A 19,460-nucleotide genomic window follows, 5' to 3' on the forward strand; every position below is an offset into this window, starting at 1 on the left:
CATTGCTGGAGAAGGGAGGCCAGGGCTAGGCAAATGGTTGTCGGGGACTACCAGAACGGGATGATTCCTTCACGCAGTGATAACTCCATGGGGACAAAAATGAGGAATCATGTTCATTTCTCGATCTTTCCGTATGTACAATACATCAGCAGCAACTCCCTGCCCGATGATGATGATGATGAGGAAGGTAGGGATATGAGTTTGTTATTGTGGGTAGTGGTGAGGAATGTTTCTATTATAATAAACAAGCTTGGCTCAAGCTTGGCCATATCTTCGAGGATAAATAGATGAGAATAATTAAGGGGCTATCTGTGCCCTTGTTTGTAAAATGTGTTTGCTTTACCTCAGAGCCTTAATAGATAGATTTGTAATGGAGCAGAAATAAGGTACTTGGAATGATTAATTATTTTATTGACGTGGCAGATATGCTAAATATAAACTTACGACAAAAAAAACCCCACTTACCTTATTGCAGTGGAATAATACAATTTTCAAATGAAATATTTCTGAATAAAATAATTTTTAGAATGTTAAGATCAAGATCAAACACAGGAGGGCTTAACAGACTTTGTTTCAGCCTGGGTCACACCGACCTGGAGCGGATGTGTATGAAAGTGCCAGTTTTCATTACAGCTCGTCAGAAGTCTAGCAGCATGAGTAGTAAAACGGTCACAAGTCTTGTGACTCCTGATCGCAGCCGATCTCGCTCCCGGATAGGTGTCTCTCAGTCTCAGCGTGAGTAACAGTAGCATGGCATTAGATCAGGGGAGATCACTCTATACTGTTAGCATGAGGAGACTGAGAACTACAACAACATCATACCAGGGTGGAAACACTGGCAATGAAATGATCAGCAAATTTGAGAATCTTTAATCAGATCCTTGTGGATTAATTTATGTTAAATTACATATTTTGGACATTTTAGTATTGCATTAATGTTGCTCTGAACCGAACCTGATGTCAAGTCTGTAGTTGTGCACAGATGGATGTTTACATCTGAACCTTGAGAATGTCAAGATCCATCATGCTGTACAATGGGACCGCATCTTTTGTATCCACACATTCATACCTCTGGGATATGTTGATCATTCATGCATGTTACTCTTTTGATGCCCATTGAATAGTTGCATAAATTATGTCCTATAGACAACATAAACGTGTTCAGTGATGGATAAAAGGTCTGATTGAAGTAGATTTGGTATACATTTCATTGTCAGCGTTTTACACCCATCCAAGGAGAGTGACCCTTGACTCCAGTGGTAGATATTTAGGTTGGTGTTACTAGGTGCTATGTACTAGCTGCATGGGAGAGGGGGACGTGTGACTACCCTCTCATACAACTACTAAAGCATGTTCTATGACATGCCGACTATCTTCTTATAGTGTCTTGTAGACTTCTCTATAAACAGGATCTCTCATTACTGCATCATCCATTCATTTATTCATCCCCTGCATCATTCATTCGTTTGTTTATTCATTGTTTATTCATTGTTTACTGCATCATTCAACTCATCATCCGCATCATTCATTTTGTCATCATCTGCATCATTCATTCAGTATCTGCATCATTCATTTTTTATTCACCACATACTGCATCATTTCATTTGTTTATTCATCATCTGCAGCCTCATTCCATCATTCATTCAACACCTGAGTCATCATTCCAAGTTTGTTTGTTATCGTCTGATATTCGATTGACATCTGGTGCATCAGTTCACATGTTTGCTCGAAATATGCTGAGCAGAGTTGCAGCCGTTAGGCTGATTGTGGGTTTCAGTCCCAGATTTCATTTCCACTACCATTTCGTGTATGTCAGCACGTTCATGGGTTTCACCAAAGGGGTACATGTCTAGGACCTGCTTCCTGATCTTCCACTGTAAGGTGACATGCCTTCATATGACTGGCTTGCTGCTCTAAGGGACATGCAACCGGCTCACTCTTTCCAAGCTGTCATGTCATGTGGACCTTTTTCTCATATTAGGCTGACATGTGATAAGACTAAATACCGTTCTGTCTCCTTAGTTGACGTCTTCACTATATTGAAACTTCCAATTTCTCATGTCCTTTCATTTTGTCATTAGACCTGACTAACACGGATAAATACTATGACTGCTGAAAATGGAGGACACTTGGCTATGTTCAGTCTCCTTCCTGGTGTGCGACACCTTCTTATCTTCCCGGTGTGCGACACTTCTTACCTTCCCAGTGTGTGAAACCTTGTCATTAGACCTGACTAACTCGGATAAATACTATGACTGCTGAATATGGAGGACACTTGGATATGTGCAGTCTCCTTCCTGGTGTGCGACACCTTCTTACCTTCCCAGTGTGTGAAACCTTGTCATTAGACCTGACTAACTCGGATAAATACTATGACTGCTGAATATGGAGGACACTTGGATATGTGCAGTCTCCTTCCTGGTGTGCGACACCTTCTTACCTTCCTGGTGTGCGACACTTCTTACCTTCCTGGTGTGTGACACCTTCTTACCTTCCTGGTGTGTGACACCTTCTTACCTTCCTGGTGTGTGACACCTTCTTACCTTCCTGGTGTGTGACACCTTCTAACCTTCCTGGTGTGTGACACCTTTTTACCTTCCTGGTGTGTGACACCTTCTTACCTTCCCGGTGTGTGACACCTTCTTACCTTCCTGGTGTGTGACACCTTCTTACCTTCCTGGTGTGCGACCTTGCCTTCCCGTTATAATCACTGCCTTTAGTAGGAATCAAAGGAATATTGAAAATTTTCACCCCAACTGTCATGGGATTATATGTATGTCTTTGGAAATGCCATTCTGGTGAACTGGGAAAAGGTTTCAAATTGACTTTTTCCCAGATGAATTTATGTTAGTTAAATGAGATTGGTTCAAGATTGTTACTTTAAAAGCACCCAACTGCTGTCCCCTTATATTCTCACTAAGGTAATTACGTGATATCTGAAATTAACTAAACGTTCAAACTGACAAACTGACAAACTGAAACAATTCAGCTGGGGGAAGAGCACCATACTTGGGTCATGACAGTACACTTGTTTGTAAACATAACTGTCAGGCAGCTGCGAGTTCAACTCCATATATGGTTGTGGCCTGCCTAGCACAGTGGGGAGCTGTGCTTGGTGTCAATGGTAGTATTGAGAGCTACACGAACAGGCTGTCACTGTAAGGAGCTGGGGGATGGAGGACAACAAGGGGAGATAACTCTCACGCTTTCAACTCATGCTTTCATCCTTCCCTTCATTTGAGGTAGTTGGATTCACGTTGTATCAACACTGTGATGTAAAGGAGAAGACCCGTTTTAAACATCCTATCATTAAGACTGTCATTCCAACATTGCTCAGTGTACCTGTATATCTTGATTAACCTTGATGATATAAATATGCCAGTAATGTATTAATCTGTATCATATACGTGCAAACCTAAAATCATTTCATCCGTCATTTCTATACATATGTGTGATAAGTTGCTCCATAAAAAAAAGACAAAAAAGACCAAACTAATATCCTCCCATATTTAGACTTCGTCTCCTTTGTGTGTGGCAAACACATTGCCAAAATATGAACCAAGGGAGGTAACTCTTTGAGACATCTGTGTTTATTGTTTGATATGTAACTGATCCCGATGTTTCCCAATACTGCTTCTTTATTGTGAGTGGAGAGTGTTTGCCATGATACTTCACTTCCTGATATTTGTGGAGTCTTTGTAAAGTGTTACATTCATCTAAATAATATCGACACCCCACTGACCTGGTCTGGACCAACCATTGTACTTTCCCTGAAACCTTTTTCCTACAAACTGACTCTTCCAGATGTAGTTGTATTTAAGTAGATCCATTATTAACAACATATTCTCATTTCAGGAATGAGTGATTGATATGAGACAATTAATGATGTGAATATATTCAGCATGAATTTTCATGTGCATGAGTTTGAAAGATTTGCAGCAATACTGCTCAGTGTTTACTGTAGTTTTAATTTATGTGACATTAGCAATGTTATTACTCCGTTTCTTTTGAGCATGTTTTTTCAGCTATGTGCTTTAGGTATGACTTTGTATATGGAGAAACTGAATTTTGTTGACATGACACCTTCTGCATTTCCAAGATAACTCTCTTTGCATTTAGAAGGACCAATACTTGTTTTATGGAGTTACTTAATTATTATTCAAAGGAAAAGATATAAAAATATCCTAAATAAATGAAACTGCTTCTGGTTGATCATGGGTTAAGTTCCTTTAAAGAAGTCTTGAAATTTAAGTTCATCTCAGACTTAATGTGTCTTAAAAAACGCAAATTTTAATTTCAGACACAAAAAATTATTGTTATTTGTTTTAGTTTGTTTCAATTTAGGATATGCTGAGCCTTAAAACAAGACATTGTAACGGTCAGGTGATAATGTCAAACAAAAATATATATCTTGGAATTGTGGAGTGCTTGAATATGTAAAGATTTAATATCCTTACATGATAAACTGATGTATGTTTGCTAACTTATCAAGTTAATCAGTTTTCACACCTGTTAACCGTTCAGGCATACTTAACTTCACAGTATTATTGTGTATTGTGTAACTCTACTGACTTGTGTTTCATACATAACATCATTCATCATTAATGTGGACGTAGGTCCGGCACCTCATTTCACTGTAACAGTTCATCGGGTGGCATCCTGTTACACCCATGTGGGTCGCATTGCTAGTCTTTATTTCTGCCAGGTCTAGAGCTGTGTGTATGCAAGCTCAGCTATAACATTGTGTTATTCATTGTGTATATCTTCCAATTCAATATTTTAAACTGTTTTTTAAACTTTGTTTAACAGACAAAATACAGCGTAAAAATGTTATTCTTGTTCCATGTGTTTGTCATAGAGCAGCTTGCTTCACTCAAGCTTTGCAGTTCTTTCCATCAGTATGTAATTATTGAATTTATTGAAATGGAACTTTTGGATTTTGTTCATGGTTCTCTTTCTGGAATTTTGAAATTGTAAAATTGACATCAAGAAGGGTAATCTGCCATTTCAAATTGGTTAAACCTTTTTTGGATTTGATGTGTAATTTATGTCGCAACTAATTATTTTGATATGGGAATGTATCGATTACTTGTTTGTTAAACAGCTAACAGTCGGTCAGGCTCCCCATCTTCCAGGCTAGGCTACATCACCCACAACTCAGGTCGCGTTGACCCCATGGCTTCGGGGCGGCCCCGCAAGTCTGGCATCCCTCGGAGTCAGGGCACCAGTAGGGAGGGGAGTCCCAGCAGACATACTTACGGTTAGATCTACATCTGTCTTCACAAGTAGTACCAATGTTTGCCAGGAGAAAGAATGTTTGGATCTGAGTGTCTTGACTTGAATGTTTTGATATGTATGAATCTTGTCCAGGAATGTGTCTTGGGTACACATAAAGTATTAAACCCAACTCACTCCCTCACCATTATGGTTTAAAATTGGGATTTAATTTTTTGTTTCTTATTTTCTGACATGTCATAGCATGACATATTAACTGTGGTAATATGAAAGAATTGGGTGTTATTTAACTTCCTTTGAGTGCTATATATGTGTGTGTGTTGGGTCCTTAGAAGGCTTTCCCGACATGGGTACAATGTGTGAAGCCCATTTCTGGTGTCCCCCGCCGTGATATTGCTGGAATATTGCTAAAAGCGGCGTAAAACCATACTCACTCGCTCACTCACTCTTAGAAGGCTTTATCAAATGTTAAAGTGACTGGAGACAATGCACTTGATCAATTATTATTAAAAATGTTGCCTTAATGTTGAATTATTTTTATTGTTGGATAGTTTATTTTTCTTATCAAGAAAGAACTATTTGTCACACAAATAAATTATTGCAACTATTTTTATATTTTATGATTGTTGTTTGATACCTTCAACTGAAAAGTAAGAAAAATATCGTCTCATGTCACTGTTAATATGATGTATTGAGTTGTAGGGGTAGATTAGTCATTAGATCATCAGCTCAATGAGTTATAATACCTCTGGGGCGGTCGGGTAGCCTAGTGGTTAAAGCGCCTGCTTGTCACGCTGAAGACCCGGGTTCGATTCTCGACATGGGTGCAATGTGTGAAGCCCATTTCTGGTGTCCCCCACCGTGATGTTGCTGGAATATTGCTAAAAGTGGCGTAAAATCAAACTCACTCACTTACTTTAATACCTCCACATGGATTGAATGTTTGAAGCCCATTCTTTGGGTCACTATATTCATGAGGCTAGAAGTTTGCTTAGAGTGGGTTGAAACCACACCCACTTTCTCCTGTTATATACACGTCTGTTTTCCTGCCTTTAAATATTAAAAATTGTGTCTTTTTCAGGACGGGAAAGAAGATTGAGTGGAAGCAAAGTTAGTCATGGCTCAAAAGGTTTGTGATCTGTGTGATCTGGGGAGGTTTTCCTGCTACATAACGAGGCAAAGTTTGTAATTGAAGGAGAAATTGGTCACAAGTAACACAATCTTTTACTTGAATTCCACATTTTGACATTTTAAATTTACTAGAGATTTTGTAGTTGACAGTAGTTATCCTTCTAGTGTTTGAAATTAAGCACAAAAAACAAGGGGTCCTAATGTTAAACACACCTGTTGGTATCCTGTCGTTATTGATAGTCAGACATGTGTGCATCCTTGTGATGGAATATAGTTGTGATGTGTGTTTTATTCAGGCGCAGTTATGGCCCAGCGATTGCTGCGACCTGGTTCTGATGTGGAAGACGCTCTGTTTGATGCTCTGGTAAATATCTTCTATGTTAGCTGAGGAAAACCGTATTCCAATACAGTTCGAGTTTGAAAAAGGATAGGTAGCAACAGCGAATGAAATATTTTCTCATCTATATTTCTCTGTGATACAGCTGGTATATGGCTGACTGCGGCATAAAGAACTCATCAACTCATTCTTTCTTACACAAGCAAGGGGTTCAGCTTGATTTATCTAATTTATGATCAAATGTATAAAAATTGGAGCTATATAACTTTTGTTTGTATTCTGTGAATTGCAATTACGAAATGTCGCTGTTGTAGTATTAATCAACAAGCACTCTTGACAAGCTTGTCTGTTTATATATGTGTATATTTCTGAGCACTGATCAGTGATAAACCGTATCATGTTCTAGCAGAGGGGACCGGCAAAGAAAAGGTTTGACATGTACGATTCTGATGACAATGCCAGCGAGACATCCAGCGTGTGTTCGGAGCGGTCGTACAACTCGTACAGTGGCCGGACATCAGAGGTAGGCTGACATCAGGGCTATGCATAACCTGTGTAGATTACAATTAAAACTAATAGTAAATAAATACATAATATACAAACTCAACTCAAAAGAAGTTAAGGACCGATTTGATCTTTTTGTTTTACAATATAACAGAATTGATTTTATGTGTGAATAAAAAATAATATTTTGAGTGTATTTTGTAAATTGGCATGATACTAACAATTTAATCTTTAAAAAAAATGTTAATCAGTAACTGTTGATGTATTATTGGGTCAAAATGACATGTATAACCCATATTAGAACTGTAGCCTCATTCTACTATAGAACTGTCATACAAGTACTCATGATACTTGATACCTAATACTTACTTAATACTTATACTGAGAGCGTTGTCTTGCTTGCACTCGCTCAGGCGGACTCCGATATGGATCGGAGACATCGTCACCCGAAGGTCAAGGTACTGGCATCGGCACTGCATGTTGTTTCTGTCTCTTAGATTCCGTTGTTCCGTGGCTTGTATGGATGTAGATCGGCTGGGTTGATGATGGCCATGCAAGGAAGCGGGATTTCTGTTCACAGTTACTATCTCGTGTCGTTTATTATTTGTTAGCAAGACAAAAAGAATGTTTATGCTTTTTAAGCTTTCCTGATGTATATTACTCAAAAGAAGTTAAAGAACACCTGATTGTTTCATATGATTACGTTAATCTATCATGCCATGAAAAAATCTAGTGTTCTTTGACTTCTTTTTAGTAGATATTTGACTATAGACACCATGGGTGAAATCCAACCAATCCACAACACTTGCTGAACAAGTTAGTGATGTAATACACTATAATTTGGGAGAAATGTGCGAGTACGTTCATTTCACAAGTTGGATAAGTGGACTGTTGGATCCTGAATCTATCAATACTCTTCATTTAACGAGAAGTTTATCGTTATTTGTGGACTTTATGGCACATCATCATTATCATTGACAACATCATTTTACTACATCCATATTTGTCGCAACTGAACTTAATTAATTTTTTGTTTTGCACTTTAAATGATTCGTGAATAAATTGGTCATATACAAACATATATGCTGAATTTACAAAATTAAAAAACAAACCAATTTGTACTTTTTTGTTTTTTGAAACAGTGTTTCACTGGAGTAGAGTTTAAAATTTAGTAATACTCTGTTTGAAGAAGATATCTTTGTGTGCCAATATTTTTATGTATTCCTGAGTGTGTAATCATACGTAGTCATCCTCCTTGTAGTATTTTTGTTTTGAGAATAAATAACTAATTAGAATTAGTTCTAAATAAAGTATTTTCCTTTTCGTCAAAGCAACAAAGCCTGTTGCGGTATTCTCCCAACACAGTTGTGACGGAGGAGGTAACTGCATGTGTCAATGGTGGCCTCTAGTTTCACCTACCCTATGTTGCAGTGCTCTAGCAGTTTGTATTTCCTAGAGGTGTCATTGATTAGAAATTCTAGGTATATGGACTCGAAAGTATCGTCATTATTGATATATCGAAAAAGAAGAAAATTAATTATTCTGAATGTGTGTCGATAAAAATGTAGACCTGCATTTATCAATTTAATTTCAGTCAATTATGAATTTGGTGTAGATATTAACTGATTTGTATTTATCAATAATTTATCAATATCGCAATTTACGATGACATCCCTAGTTTTCCTTTTCTCACAAAGTATATTCATACTCATTTTCAAAGTTTTATAACTGTCTCTGTCAATGTTTTTTTCAATGGGTGGGCAACGGTGACCTTGTCTAAGGCACTGCAATTTGCTGTGTAGAGTTGTATGCCTTAGCCATGCAAGGATCCGCTGTTTCAGGCTTTAGATCCCTGATTCAGCATGATTAGGGTCTATATGGTCTTTCAGGGCTGTATTATGCTTGTGGGTTTCACATAGCGATGAATGCTGATGACCTGCTACTTTTGATGGTCTTCCCAGATAAAGCTGACGTACAGTGATATGACTGAAATATTGTTCAAATGCAGGGTAATATCAACTCTCGCACCTCAACTCATTGATGCACTTGCTTCAGTCTGTGTTATTCCCCAGTGGCCTAAGCTTGTCTTAAGAAATGGGATTGGCTAGTCAAAATGAACATGGAAGACCATTTGGATGTGTGACCACCAGGGGAGATAACTCTCAGCCATAAATCTGACAGCGTAGACAGTGATAGAGTCATGCTCACCCAATAAGCCAGTGGTTTACGTACCTACCAGATGTTACTTATGGGAAGCTACAACAGTGTGTCCTATTCATGTTTTCACACAAAATCGAGCAAGTTTCCGCAGTGCTAGTTCTACTGGGTGTTACAGCTGGCCCAATCATCTTAGGTGCCGCTATTCACTGTGCAAAGTTAAGATATTTATATACGGTCAGATATGTTTTATTTGCATGGTCTCATTTTTGGATTACCTTATTATCTCATTATCTTGAATTTGGGGATTGAAATTTTGTATGAACCCTGGGCTAGTAAGCAGGGGACAAGCTTCAAGTGCATTGACAGAAATAGGTGGTGAGGTAGTCTTGTGGTTAAAGTGTTTGCACATCATACTGAATTTCTGTGTTTGATTCCCCATAAGAGTACAATGTGGGAAGACCATTCCCATTGTTTCTCACTGTGTTATGTTACTGGAATATGTTAAAATTGACATAACCAACAACTCCCCCCCCCCCTTCTGACTGAAACATTAAATAATTATGTGAGGGAAACGGCTATTTACTGGTGAAACAGATGTTGGCACAGTTTCATATGTGAACCTAATTGCTGCCTTATGTCAGTGGACTTCACCCAGTAGGTGCTTGTTGTCCTTGTAGTAGCAATGTTATTGTCACACTACCTTCTTGTCAGCTATTTATGTGCGTGGTAATGGTTTAGGAAGCAGATTGTGTATCTACTATTGATTATGTCTTGTCAACAATCATAGAAATCTTAATGTATACGGAAACACTTAGAAAACACATCATGGATTTTGACTCTTGAGAAGTAACAACAGACTGAAAGCTTATGTCCAGGTAGGACAATGTGAATGAGGATTCAAACTCAGACAACATTATTGCTGTGATACATGCCTTTAGCTTCATTACCACATACCAAGTCTTTTGTATTCTGTCAGTTTTGACAATTATTTCTAAAATTCCACAATGCGTTTTCATGGTAGCTCGTATATTTAGGCATTGATGAAAATTTCGTGAATGTTTAAAATATCACTGCTTGAATACAAGCACATGTTAGTCAGAAAATTGACCTGTTCCTACATGCTAGTTATCATCATAATCATCGCATCAGTCGGGACTAGTATGCCATGTTTGAGTTCATCATGTTGTTGACTTATCAGCAGTGTCACTAGGAGTCATTCATTCCTGTACAAAATACTAATTAGGTTATGGTGAAGGGGTTGTATTGTGTGATGTGCGATGCATGGGACTGTGTTCATGTTTCAGGACATGCAGGAGATCATAGCTCAGCTCGGCAGTGGCTCGTACACAGAGAGGAAAGAGGGCCTCATATCCTTACAGCATTTACTTAGAATGAATAGATACCTTAGGTGAGTTAGTTTTGTTTTTTTATTTTTTTTGTTTAATGCTGCAATCAGCCATATTCCAGCCATATGACGGCAGTCTGTAGATAATCGAGTCTGGACCAGACTATCCAGTGTATGAATCTATGCAATTGGGAAACGATGACATGCATCAACAAAGTCAGTGAGCCTGACCACCCAATCCCGCTAGTTGCCTTTCATGACAAGCATAGTTGCCTTTTGCGGCAAGCATGGGATGCTGACGACCTATTCTACCTGAAAGTGATAAACACATTAGTGTCCACACAGTGTGTGATTGTTTCATTGTTCTGTTGGGGCAGGAGAATAGTTGTGGTTGAGAGAGGAAGGTCAGGGGTTCGATCCTTGGCTGTGTCATGTCATATGACATTAAAAGATGGTACTTGTTTTTACCCTGCTTGGCGCTCGGCATTATGGGGATAAGACATGGACTGGTTGGCTCAGAGAATACTGTGTCATGTTAAACTGTGGCATGGTTCCTCAGTGGTCAAGCACTGGCATCAGTCCAGACTAGCACAAGCGTCCACACACACACACACACGCACACGCACATGCACACGCACATCGCTATATAAGTGCAATAATTTTGACCATGACGTTAAACCACATTAAACCTCTCCTGTGATGTTAAAACAATGGGGAAATTAAGAAATTTTCACAAGCCTGAAGGAATTTATGCTAGCCCCATGCTAGCAGGCTAGTGTTAATTTTTCAGAGTATACTGTGTCTGAGTAGGATATACTACCAGCATTTCCATCGACTAGCATGAACATGGTTATATTAGTGCAATAATCATGACAGTTAAACCCCATTTCGCCTCACCTCACCTCTAGCAGTTGAGTACTTGTTCATCGTACTGAAGCAATTCTTGGTGCCACATGTCATGTTAGTTCCAATATATTCCAAAAAGCCTCATAAAGCCATCTTCATGCTCTCATTGACCAGTAGCTGATTTGATTGAATTTTCTCTTGTCTATTGTATTCAAATTTCCTATTTTTTAATTAAGTTGTAACTCTGATACCTCTTTTGTTTTTCAGTCGAGTAGAATTGAAAAAGGTTACTGAGATTTTTACTAGAATGTTCCATGATCCACATAGCAAGGTAAGTTGAATGTAGAAGTACCATTACTAGACAGTAGATACAATCTGCTTTCTTGAGGCATATAATCATCTTTGAAATGTTTGATTTGAAACCAGTACAAATTTTTAAGTAGAAACAACACAACTAGAATAACTAAAAGAGGTTCCTAAAGGTTTTGTTGTCCCTGGTGATCTGTTATTACTGTTTATATGTTTTCCAGCATTTTCATTGCACAAGTTCAAGATGAGTAAAAGTAGTCTACAGGTAGACATTATAAGTGATTTGCCTTTGTTAAAATGGAAAGTGTAGCCTGTAGACAGTATTGACTAGCTTGGACCCCGTTCCACAAAGCGACCTTAGCGCTATGAGTGTCGTAAGTCTATGTGAAAGTATGGGAGCTCAATCATCTTAGTGCTATGATCGCTTTGTGGAACAGGTCCCAGGGCCCGGTTCCTTGAAGCGATCTTAGCGCTAAGGTGATCGTAAGTCCCACACTTTAACATAGGCTTACGATCATCACCGCGCTAAGATCGCTTTGAGAAACGGGGCCCTGGTACATTTTGGCTAGCCTCATGCATACATGGATGTATGCTTGGACACAAGAAGACAATCGGTCCTGAACTGCTGCTATATCATGTACAACCATCCACCTGAGCTACAGGTTTCAGTAAAACATTTTAATGAATTTTGCCTGTGTGAGATGTCTGTGTCTGTCTATGTCTGTGTCTTGTGATTGGTGACACTCTGTTTGTGTTCTCAGGTGTTCAGCATCTTCCTGGACACACTCGTGGAGCTGATCGGTCTCCACTGTCGGGATTTGCTAGACTGGCTGTACATCCTCCTTACTCGCCTCCTCAACAAGACAGGGGCAGACATGCTCGGATCGGTCTATGCTAAACTGCAGAAAGCTTTAGATACTGTTAGGTGGGTACATGCATGTATTGATTTGACTTTTATCTTATGTTCTTTGTGGTGCAGGTGATCCTGATGGCATCACATTTCATTCTGCAGAGTTGTGTCTCTTAGTCCTACCAGGATCTGCCGATTGTGGGTTGGAATGCCAAATTCCCCCTGATTATGATCCTTGGTCTGTCAGCACCATGCCCTTCAGCTTTAGAAATTGGCACTAGTCCTAAAGTCCTTGCCAAACTGCCAAATAGTTAAGGTATCACAAGGACTAGTAGAAATGGTAATGTCAAGAACCCATGTTGCTTGTGATTAAGTTTCCTCTGAGATAAAGCAGGTACACTGTGAGATACATCTGACCATTCCACTTGGTGTTCAACAAGGGAGGTCAGGTAGCCTAAAGGTTAAAGCATTCGCTCGTCACGCCGAAGACCCGGGTTCGATTCCCGACATGGGTACAATGTGTGAAGCCCATTTCTGGTGTCCCCCGCTGTGATATTGCTGGAATATTGCTGGAATATTGCTAAAAGCGGCGTAAAACCATACTCACTCACTCACTTGGTGTTCAACACAACTCACCTATAGCTATGAAACACCTTAAGGGTGGTTATCACATTCAATAATAAACAAACTATTCATAGAAATGAAAGTTTCAGGGTTAGAACTAAACAGAAAAGCTTTACTATCCCAGGTAAAGATAAAATGCCCTTGTAATGTTAAACAATGGGGACATTTTGAAATTTGTACCAGTCCTGGGCTAGCAGGCTAGTGTTAATTTCTAACCCTAAATTATGTTATATTTTAATGCTGGAAATGTGTAGTCATGCATGAAGGATACCTCAGTCTAGCATCAATAGTTATGGTACTCCTATTGCTCAGTTTATTTTAAAATATTGTTCATAAGTATGTGTTTCTTTCGTTTCCAGAGAAAACTTTCCAAGTGATCATCAGTTCAATACGATTACAAAATTCATCATAGATTCTACCCAGTCCCCAAATTTGAAGGTAAGCCAGTGAATGTTGTTCTGTGGAATGCCGACCTAAGAATTCTGGTTGTCGCTTCCTTAACCGTTTTCTATTATTTAGGTTTTGTTCAATGCGTCCAGCAAGCCCTTTCCTTTGCGTCCTCATTTTGCAACTTATTTGGCAGACATGCATGCGAAAAAAGGAGACAAAATGAAAAGTTGGATTTGTCCAAATTATCCCACTTGTCAGGAGAATGTGCTCATGTGAGTTTGGTTAGGGTGTATAAAGTGTGACATATATATTACTTTAAGCTTGATTGCTTACAGGATTTGAAACAAGTGTTCTGAGTTATGCCCCCATTTCACTACGACCACGAATATCCCGAATCACCCCGAATAGGAAATTTTTCATGTTCCCAAATATTCGTACAGTTTGCGGGAGTTTGTCAAATCGGCGAGAAAGTTTTTGTTTGTCAAAAACTTTCATGGAAGGGTACCAGAATTGCAATTTCATGGCTGTATCATAATCCATTGCTATTCTTAGCGGCTAGTGGCTCCCAAAATTTCTTGTCCTCAACCTGAAAACATCCCGAAACAGCCATGAATGTCCCGAGTCAACTACAAATCATGTAAGAATTAAGTAAGAACAACATTCAGCATATTCATAACTTAGTCGTAGGTGATTCTTACAATTCGTGCATGATCCGTACATGAATCTTGTAATTCGTACATGTTTCTTAAACCATTCCTGGCATTCTTCATATATTTCAACCTGATTAGCCAAGAAAGTTATTGGCATTATTGGCCGAATCATCACAAATTTCTAAAGTTTCCGTTTCGGGGTGATTCGGGATATTCATGGTCGTAGTGAAAGGAGGCATTAGATAGTCCGCAAACGTAGATTCAGAAGACATCCTCTCACTGTCCAATATCCAATGTTTGAATACTCTATAATCATAGATGATTATGTATAATGCTTGATTATATCAATTAACATGATATTTTCTTTCTCTTGCCTCTAATTAGCAAAAGGTAATATTAGTTTGTTGTGAGCATGGGATGTTTTGTATTATCAAGGGAAACAACTCTGCCAGCTTGTTGTTTGCAATTGTTGTTTTGTCAATTTAGCTGTGTTGTGTGTTTTGTCAATCAACTTGGTTGCAATATATGTTTTGTCTATGTGAACAGAGTGCTTTTAGTAAAGTGTTATTGTGTTGGGTCTGTATATTTGCACACTTGCATGGAACTGTGCTGCACATTTTAATTATTGTTTGACTTTGTAAATTAATTCTGATAATCATCTTCTTAGATTGATTTCTTTGAAAAACACATTTATATTTAAATTAAGCTAAATATAAGATAAGATATAAGATACAGTTCTAGTGCCAAATATAAAATTTATTGTCGGGCAATAACTAGTTTCTTTGTTTTAAATGTTTTGAAAAGTACAAAATTTAAAATTAAATGATGGGAATAAAATGTTTAATGAGTGCCTCTATGGTCCAAAATGGTTCTTTGAGTTTATCAATTAATATGCACAACAAATTATGTATAAATGTGGAAACTATGCATATAATGTTGCTCATATGACAATACTGAGATCTGTTAGAACTACCGTATTCGACGTAATAAGTGCCAAAGGCGATATTTGCTAATATATTGGCTAGTGAACAATCCCAATTAGCACCCCTTCTGATTTATCAATGTACACAAGACTTATTTATTCGTGTGTAATACGCACTCATGTGTTATATGCACCCTTAATTATGCACAATTAAAGTCTGGGAAAATATATCTGTCGTGTATAATACACACACTTTTCTTTTGTATCATTTCAGGCTGTAAACCATGAAACAATTTCACCAAAATTATATTCTAATAAGAGCCTCCTTTTTTAATTTTGAGAGGGCCCTGGGTGCTTATTACGTCGAATACGGTAAATGTATATTATTAAAATGTCACAAGTTCCCAGGGATAGAGATTATTACATGGCAGCTTGCCCTGGCCAGTTTGCATAATTTTAAATGTATTTTGATGTCTTTCTATTTTGATGAATGTCTAACATTTCAAATTTTAAGTTTTCTTTTGTGACATTTGATGTTTTTCTCTCATATAATTCCTCAGCCCCAGCAAATAGCTGATGCATTTTCTCTGTACTTGATCTGTTCACTGATTTGTTGTCATATTGACAGTGACAGTTCAAATGTTTTACTTAAGTTTGAGAAAATAAGTTTGTAATATATCAAGGTAGAAAAAAGTACTTAAGTTAAACATATTTGCTCTGCTTTCTATGTGAGTATGGCATTGTTGATGGAGTCCTAAATATGAATGAAAATAACCATATAGACACTCGAACATGCATAGAGGTCGATAATTCTGATAATGGTTTTGATGTTGACTATTTGACAAATAACTCTCCTCATGTTCTGTCAGTTAAAATGCATGAATCGAAGACACTAGTATTAATATTTTGCATACAATTGTTTTGTCCTAAAAATTGAGTTGTCTCTTTTTGAAACTTTTATTTCTTCTTTTAATATACCTAGAAATTAATGTTAAAACAATTCTATTGCATTAATGACTCAGCAAAACACTGATCGCATGTAATTAGCTTTCAAATATATATTGCAATGATATTGAGTTAAAAAGTTTATAATTAATCAACACATGATAGGCAAAAGTGTGTAAGAATTGCACATTCATCAATATGACTAAAATTCTATGTATGATGGAAATTTGTTCAAGCATGATAGATGTTTAAGAGAAATTCTAAGATGTGTAATTATTTTTGTTTTAGTAACTGGAAGGAAATAAATAATCTGTTGTGTGTCATATGTTGTGATATTAAATATGTACTTGTGTCATAAATAAGAATTCTCAAGTGTTTTAGAAAAATATAATGTTGAAAAAACCTGCTTGGGAAAATAACAATTACTTTCATCAGCACTTGAATAATTAGGTGATTAATATGATTGTTTGACATTGATGCTAGACATGCATCTGTTCACTAAACCCTCATTGCCACATGGAACAGGTACATAGTACTATAAGTTGAATATCTCTAGTTTCCTATGTATTTCCAGAGTTGTCAGTAGCTGCACTTGATTTGGAGTTGGGTATTCATGGCGATCAGTGCACCACTTTGTTGCAATATATTTTCATGTGCTTTTGTGATAATGCACACTTAGCATTCTTTAGAGAAGACTCAGTAATTTTCAATCAAGACAGTGGTTTTTCTAGGATTTCTAACAAGTGCCCTTGCCAGGCAAATTGAGAAAAATTGTTTTGTTCTTAATTGGAATATGTTTTAAAGTAAGCGACCGACCATTTGATGTTTGATATTTTTTCATATACATCTGAAAAAAACACCACAGACGCTTTTTAAAATTAAAACTATGAGCCAAATATTTTTTTCTAATAAATACTTTGCAACAATGTAATGTTTGTGGCAGACATTTTGTTTTCAAACAATATGAAACATAATAATTTAATTCACAAATTTTTGGGGACAATATATTTGTTTCTACAAAATCAGCTGCGAAGCTGTAACATAAGAAACACGTACTGAGAAATGTTTAATTCCAATTTGAGAATTTTTTACCGACATTTGCTGCAGACTTGGGGCTGAATATGGGCCTTTAAACAGGTCTAGATAAATCACTGCAAGATAAAGCATTGGAGGTTATTCCTTCAACACATGCTCTTTAGAAAATACTGTGAGCAGTGCAAGTGACAAAGAGAGGAAGCGACTTCAGTGGTTTTATAACTGAAAGTTCTATTATTCTCTAAACCATTAATGATTTATATTTTCTGTAAGGATTGTTCTTAGGGGTAATCCTAGATATGAATTGAAATGAATTTGTTTGAAACATGTACAGCATTTGCAACTATTTCATTTTCTTGCCAAGTCAGCCTGTCATGTAATAGACCAGACACACATTGGCAGTAGCTGATTGAACCTCTATGATCTGCCCCTTTTAGGTGTTTTGGATGAGAAACCAATGGTTGTCAAGTAGTGCCCATCTTATAGGGGGCACAGGTTGCCCAGTCATCTAAGGCACTGTGATTCACTGTACAGAGTTGCGTCCTTTGGGCACGCCAGAAACTTATGATTGTGGGTTCGAATCCCTATTCGCCCTGATTATGTTTCTAGGTTTGTCAGCACCATACATATGCTTGGGGTTTCACCGAAGTGGTAAATGTCTGAAGCCTGCACCACTTCGGGCTTTCCTCCCACATTAAGCTGACACACCGTGGAACGTGTCATTTACTGATATACACTTGTTACCTCAGTGAGACCAAAAAAATTAAAGAATTCATCATTTCATTGTAATAGACAAGTAATTTTTCTCAAATTTCATGCTGTGCTCTCTGAACATATCCATGTAGCCTTTTATCAGCCTTACTTACATTGTGATATTATTTAGATCTGCCTGTGTTTTGATATCAGTCATGACTTTGTTGCATGATAAGATTTGGTTACAGCAAGATGTGATGTTTGTGTTGTGGAGGCTGGAGAGTTACGTCCCTTTTTGCTTCTGTGTTTCAGGTTAAGATAGCCATGTTGCATTACCTCAATAGTCTGATTATTCACATGGCGTCCTCCGACTTTGTAAATACCATGGATGTTCGGTTAGCAGTCTCCAGAATCATCACATGGACAACGGAACCAAAGAACACAGAAGTTAGAAAAGTAAGTTTGCCTTGGGCTGTGATGTTTGTGTCATAGACTGAATGGTATATCATTATGGGAACTTTCATTTGAATAGTCATGTGTAAATAGGTGGTGGGTAGCTGAGAGGTTGAGCATTGGCCAGTCATGTCGAATCCGGGTTTAATTCCCAAATCGTGTGATGCCTATGTTTGATGCTCCTCACAATGATAGAGCTAGAATAATAATAAATAATACTAAAAACAGTGTAAAACACAACTCAATCACTTGCTTCGGAACAGTGATATGTACCATCATCATTGATATACTCCATAACATCAATTATTGTTTTAAATATCTCCTTAAAGCTGCTTACATTATCATTTGTTCTGGTGGCCTATTTGTCTAAGGTAAAGCAGTCCTTGCAGAGTTGCATCCCTTGGGCACACCAGAAACCTATGATTGTGGGTTCGAACCCTGGTTCACCTCCCACATTAAGCTGAAACGCCGTGATATAACTGGAACACTGTTCAAAGCAGCGTTAGACTGAACTCACTCACTCACTCACTCACTCACTCACTCACTCACTCACTCACTCACTCACTCACTCACTCACTCACTCACTCACTCACTCACTCACAGGCACCATACCCATGCTTTTGGGTTTCATCGAAGTGGTAGACATGAGGCTGCCTGGCTTCTGGGTGTCCTCCCACATCAAGCTGACAAAGTCATAAGACTGAAATGCTGGTCAAAGCAGCTTAAATCCCAACTGACTCCTGTGTTCCCTGTCTGTTCCAGGCTGCCCAGTTAGTTCTTATAGGCCTGTTCAACTTGAATGCCCCAGAGTTTTCCCTCATGCTATCAGCGCTGCCCAAAGCATTCCAAGTAAGTTGTTCACACTCTTGCTTCCAGGATTTGTTTGTCAAGGTTAATCTGCTTAATTTGGACACTTGTCAATAGAATCGGGCTATGTAAGTTGATAAATCATGTCAATAAATCAAAAAATTTCATGTAGATAAGCTATTGCAACAATCTAGAGTGACATTACTGCAATTTCAAGAAGAAAT

General features: G+C 37.9%; 1 protein-coding gene across 23 annotated transcripts in view; it reads left to right on the top strand.

The window, feature by feature from the left end:
• Positions 1–19,460, top strand: part of LOC139463825 (CLIP-associating protein 1-like) — a 149,266-nt gene that overhangs the window by 113,109 nt on the left and 16,697 nt on the right. For 13 of the 23 annotated variants that reach the window (XM_071245181.1, XM_071245183.1, XM_071245174.1 and 10 more), the window contains 12 exons: positions 634–735; positions 5,105–5,260; positions 6,317–6,364; positions 6,663–6,730; positions 7,110–7,226; positions 7,621–7,665; positions 10,672–10,775; positions 11,826–11,889; positions 12,629–12,792; positions 13,701–13,779; positions 18,289–18,432; positions 19,192–19,278. In XM_071245181.1, the coding sequence (XP_071101282.1) occupies positions 634–735; positions 5,105–5,260; positions 6,317–6,364; positions 6,663–6,730; positions 7,110–7,226; positions 7,621–7,665; positions 10,672–10,775; positions 11,826–11,889; positions 12,629–12,792; positions 13,701–13,779; positions 18,289–18,432; positions 19,192–19,278 (1,178 nt within the window). The remainder of the gene's footprint in view (positions 1–633; positions 736–5,104; positions 5,261–6,316; positions 6,365–6,662; positions 6,731–7,109; positions 7,227–7,620; positions 7,666–10,671; positions 10,776–11,825; positions 11,890–12,628; positions 12,793–13,700; positions 13,780–18,288; positions 18,433–19,191; positions 19,279–19,460) is intronic. The other 10 variants (XM_071245191.1, XM_071245196.1, XM_071245182.1 and 7 more) reach the window with 4 other exon arrangements.

This window comes from Haliotis cracherodii, unplaced genomic scaffold, assembly GCF_022045235.1.
Source record: "Haliotis cracherodii isolate W230 unplaced genomic scaffold, xgHalCrac1.p SCAF_16, whole genome shotgun sequence".
Classification (NCBI taxonomy): Eukaryota; Metazoa; Mollusca; class Gastropoda; order Lepetellida; family Haliotidae; genus Haliotis; species Haliotis cracherodii.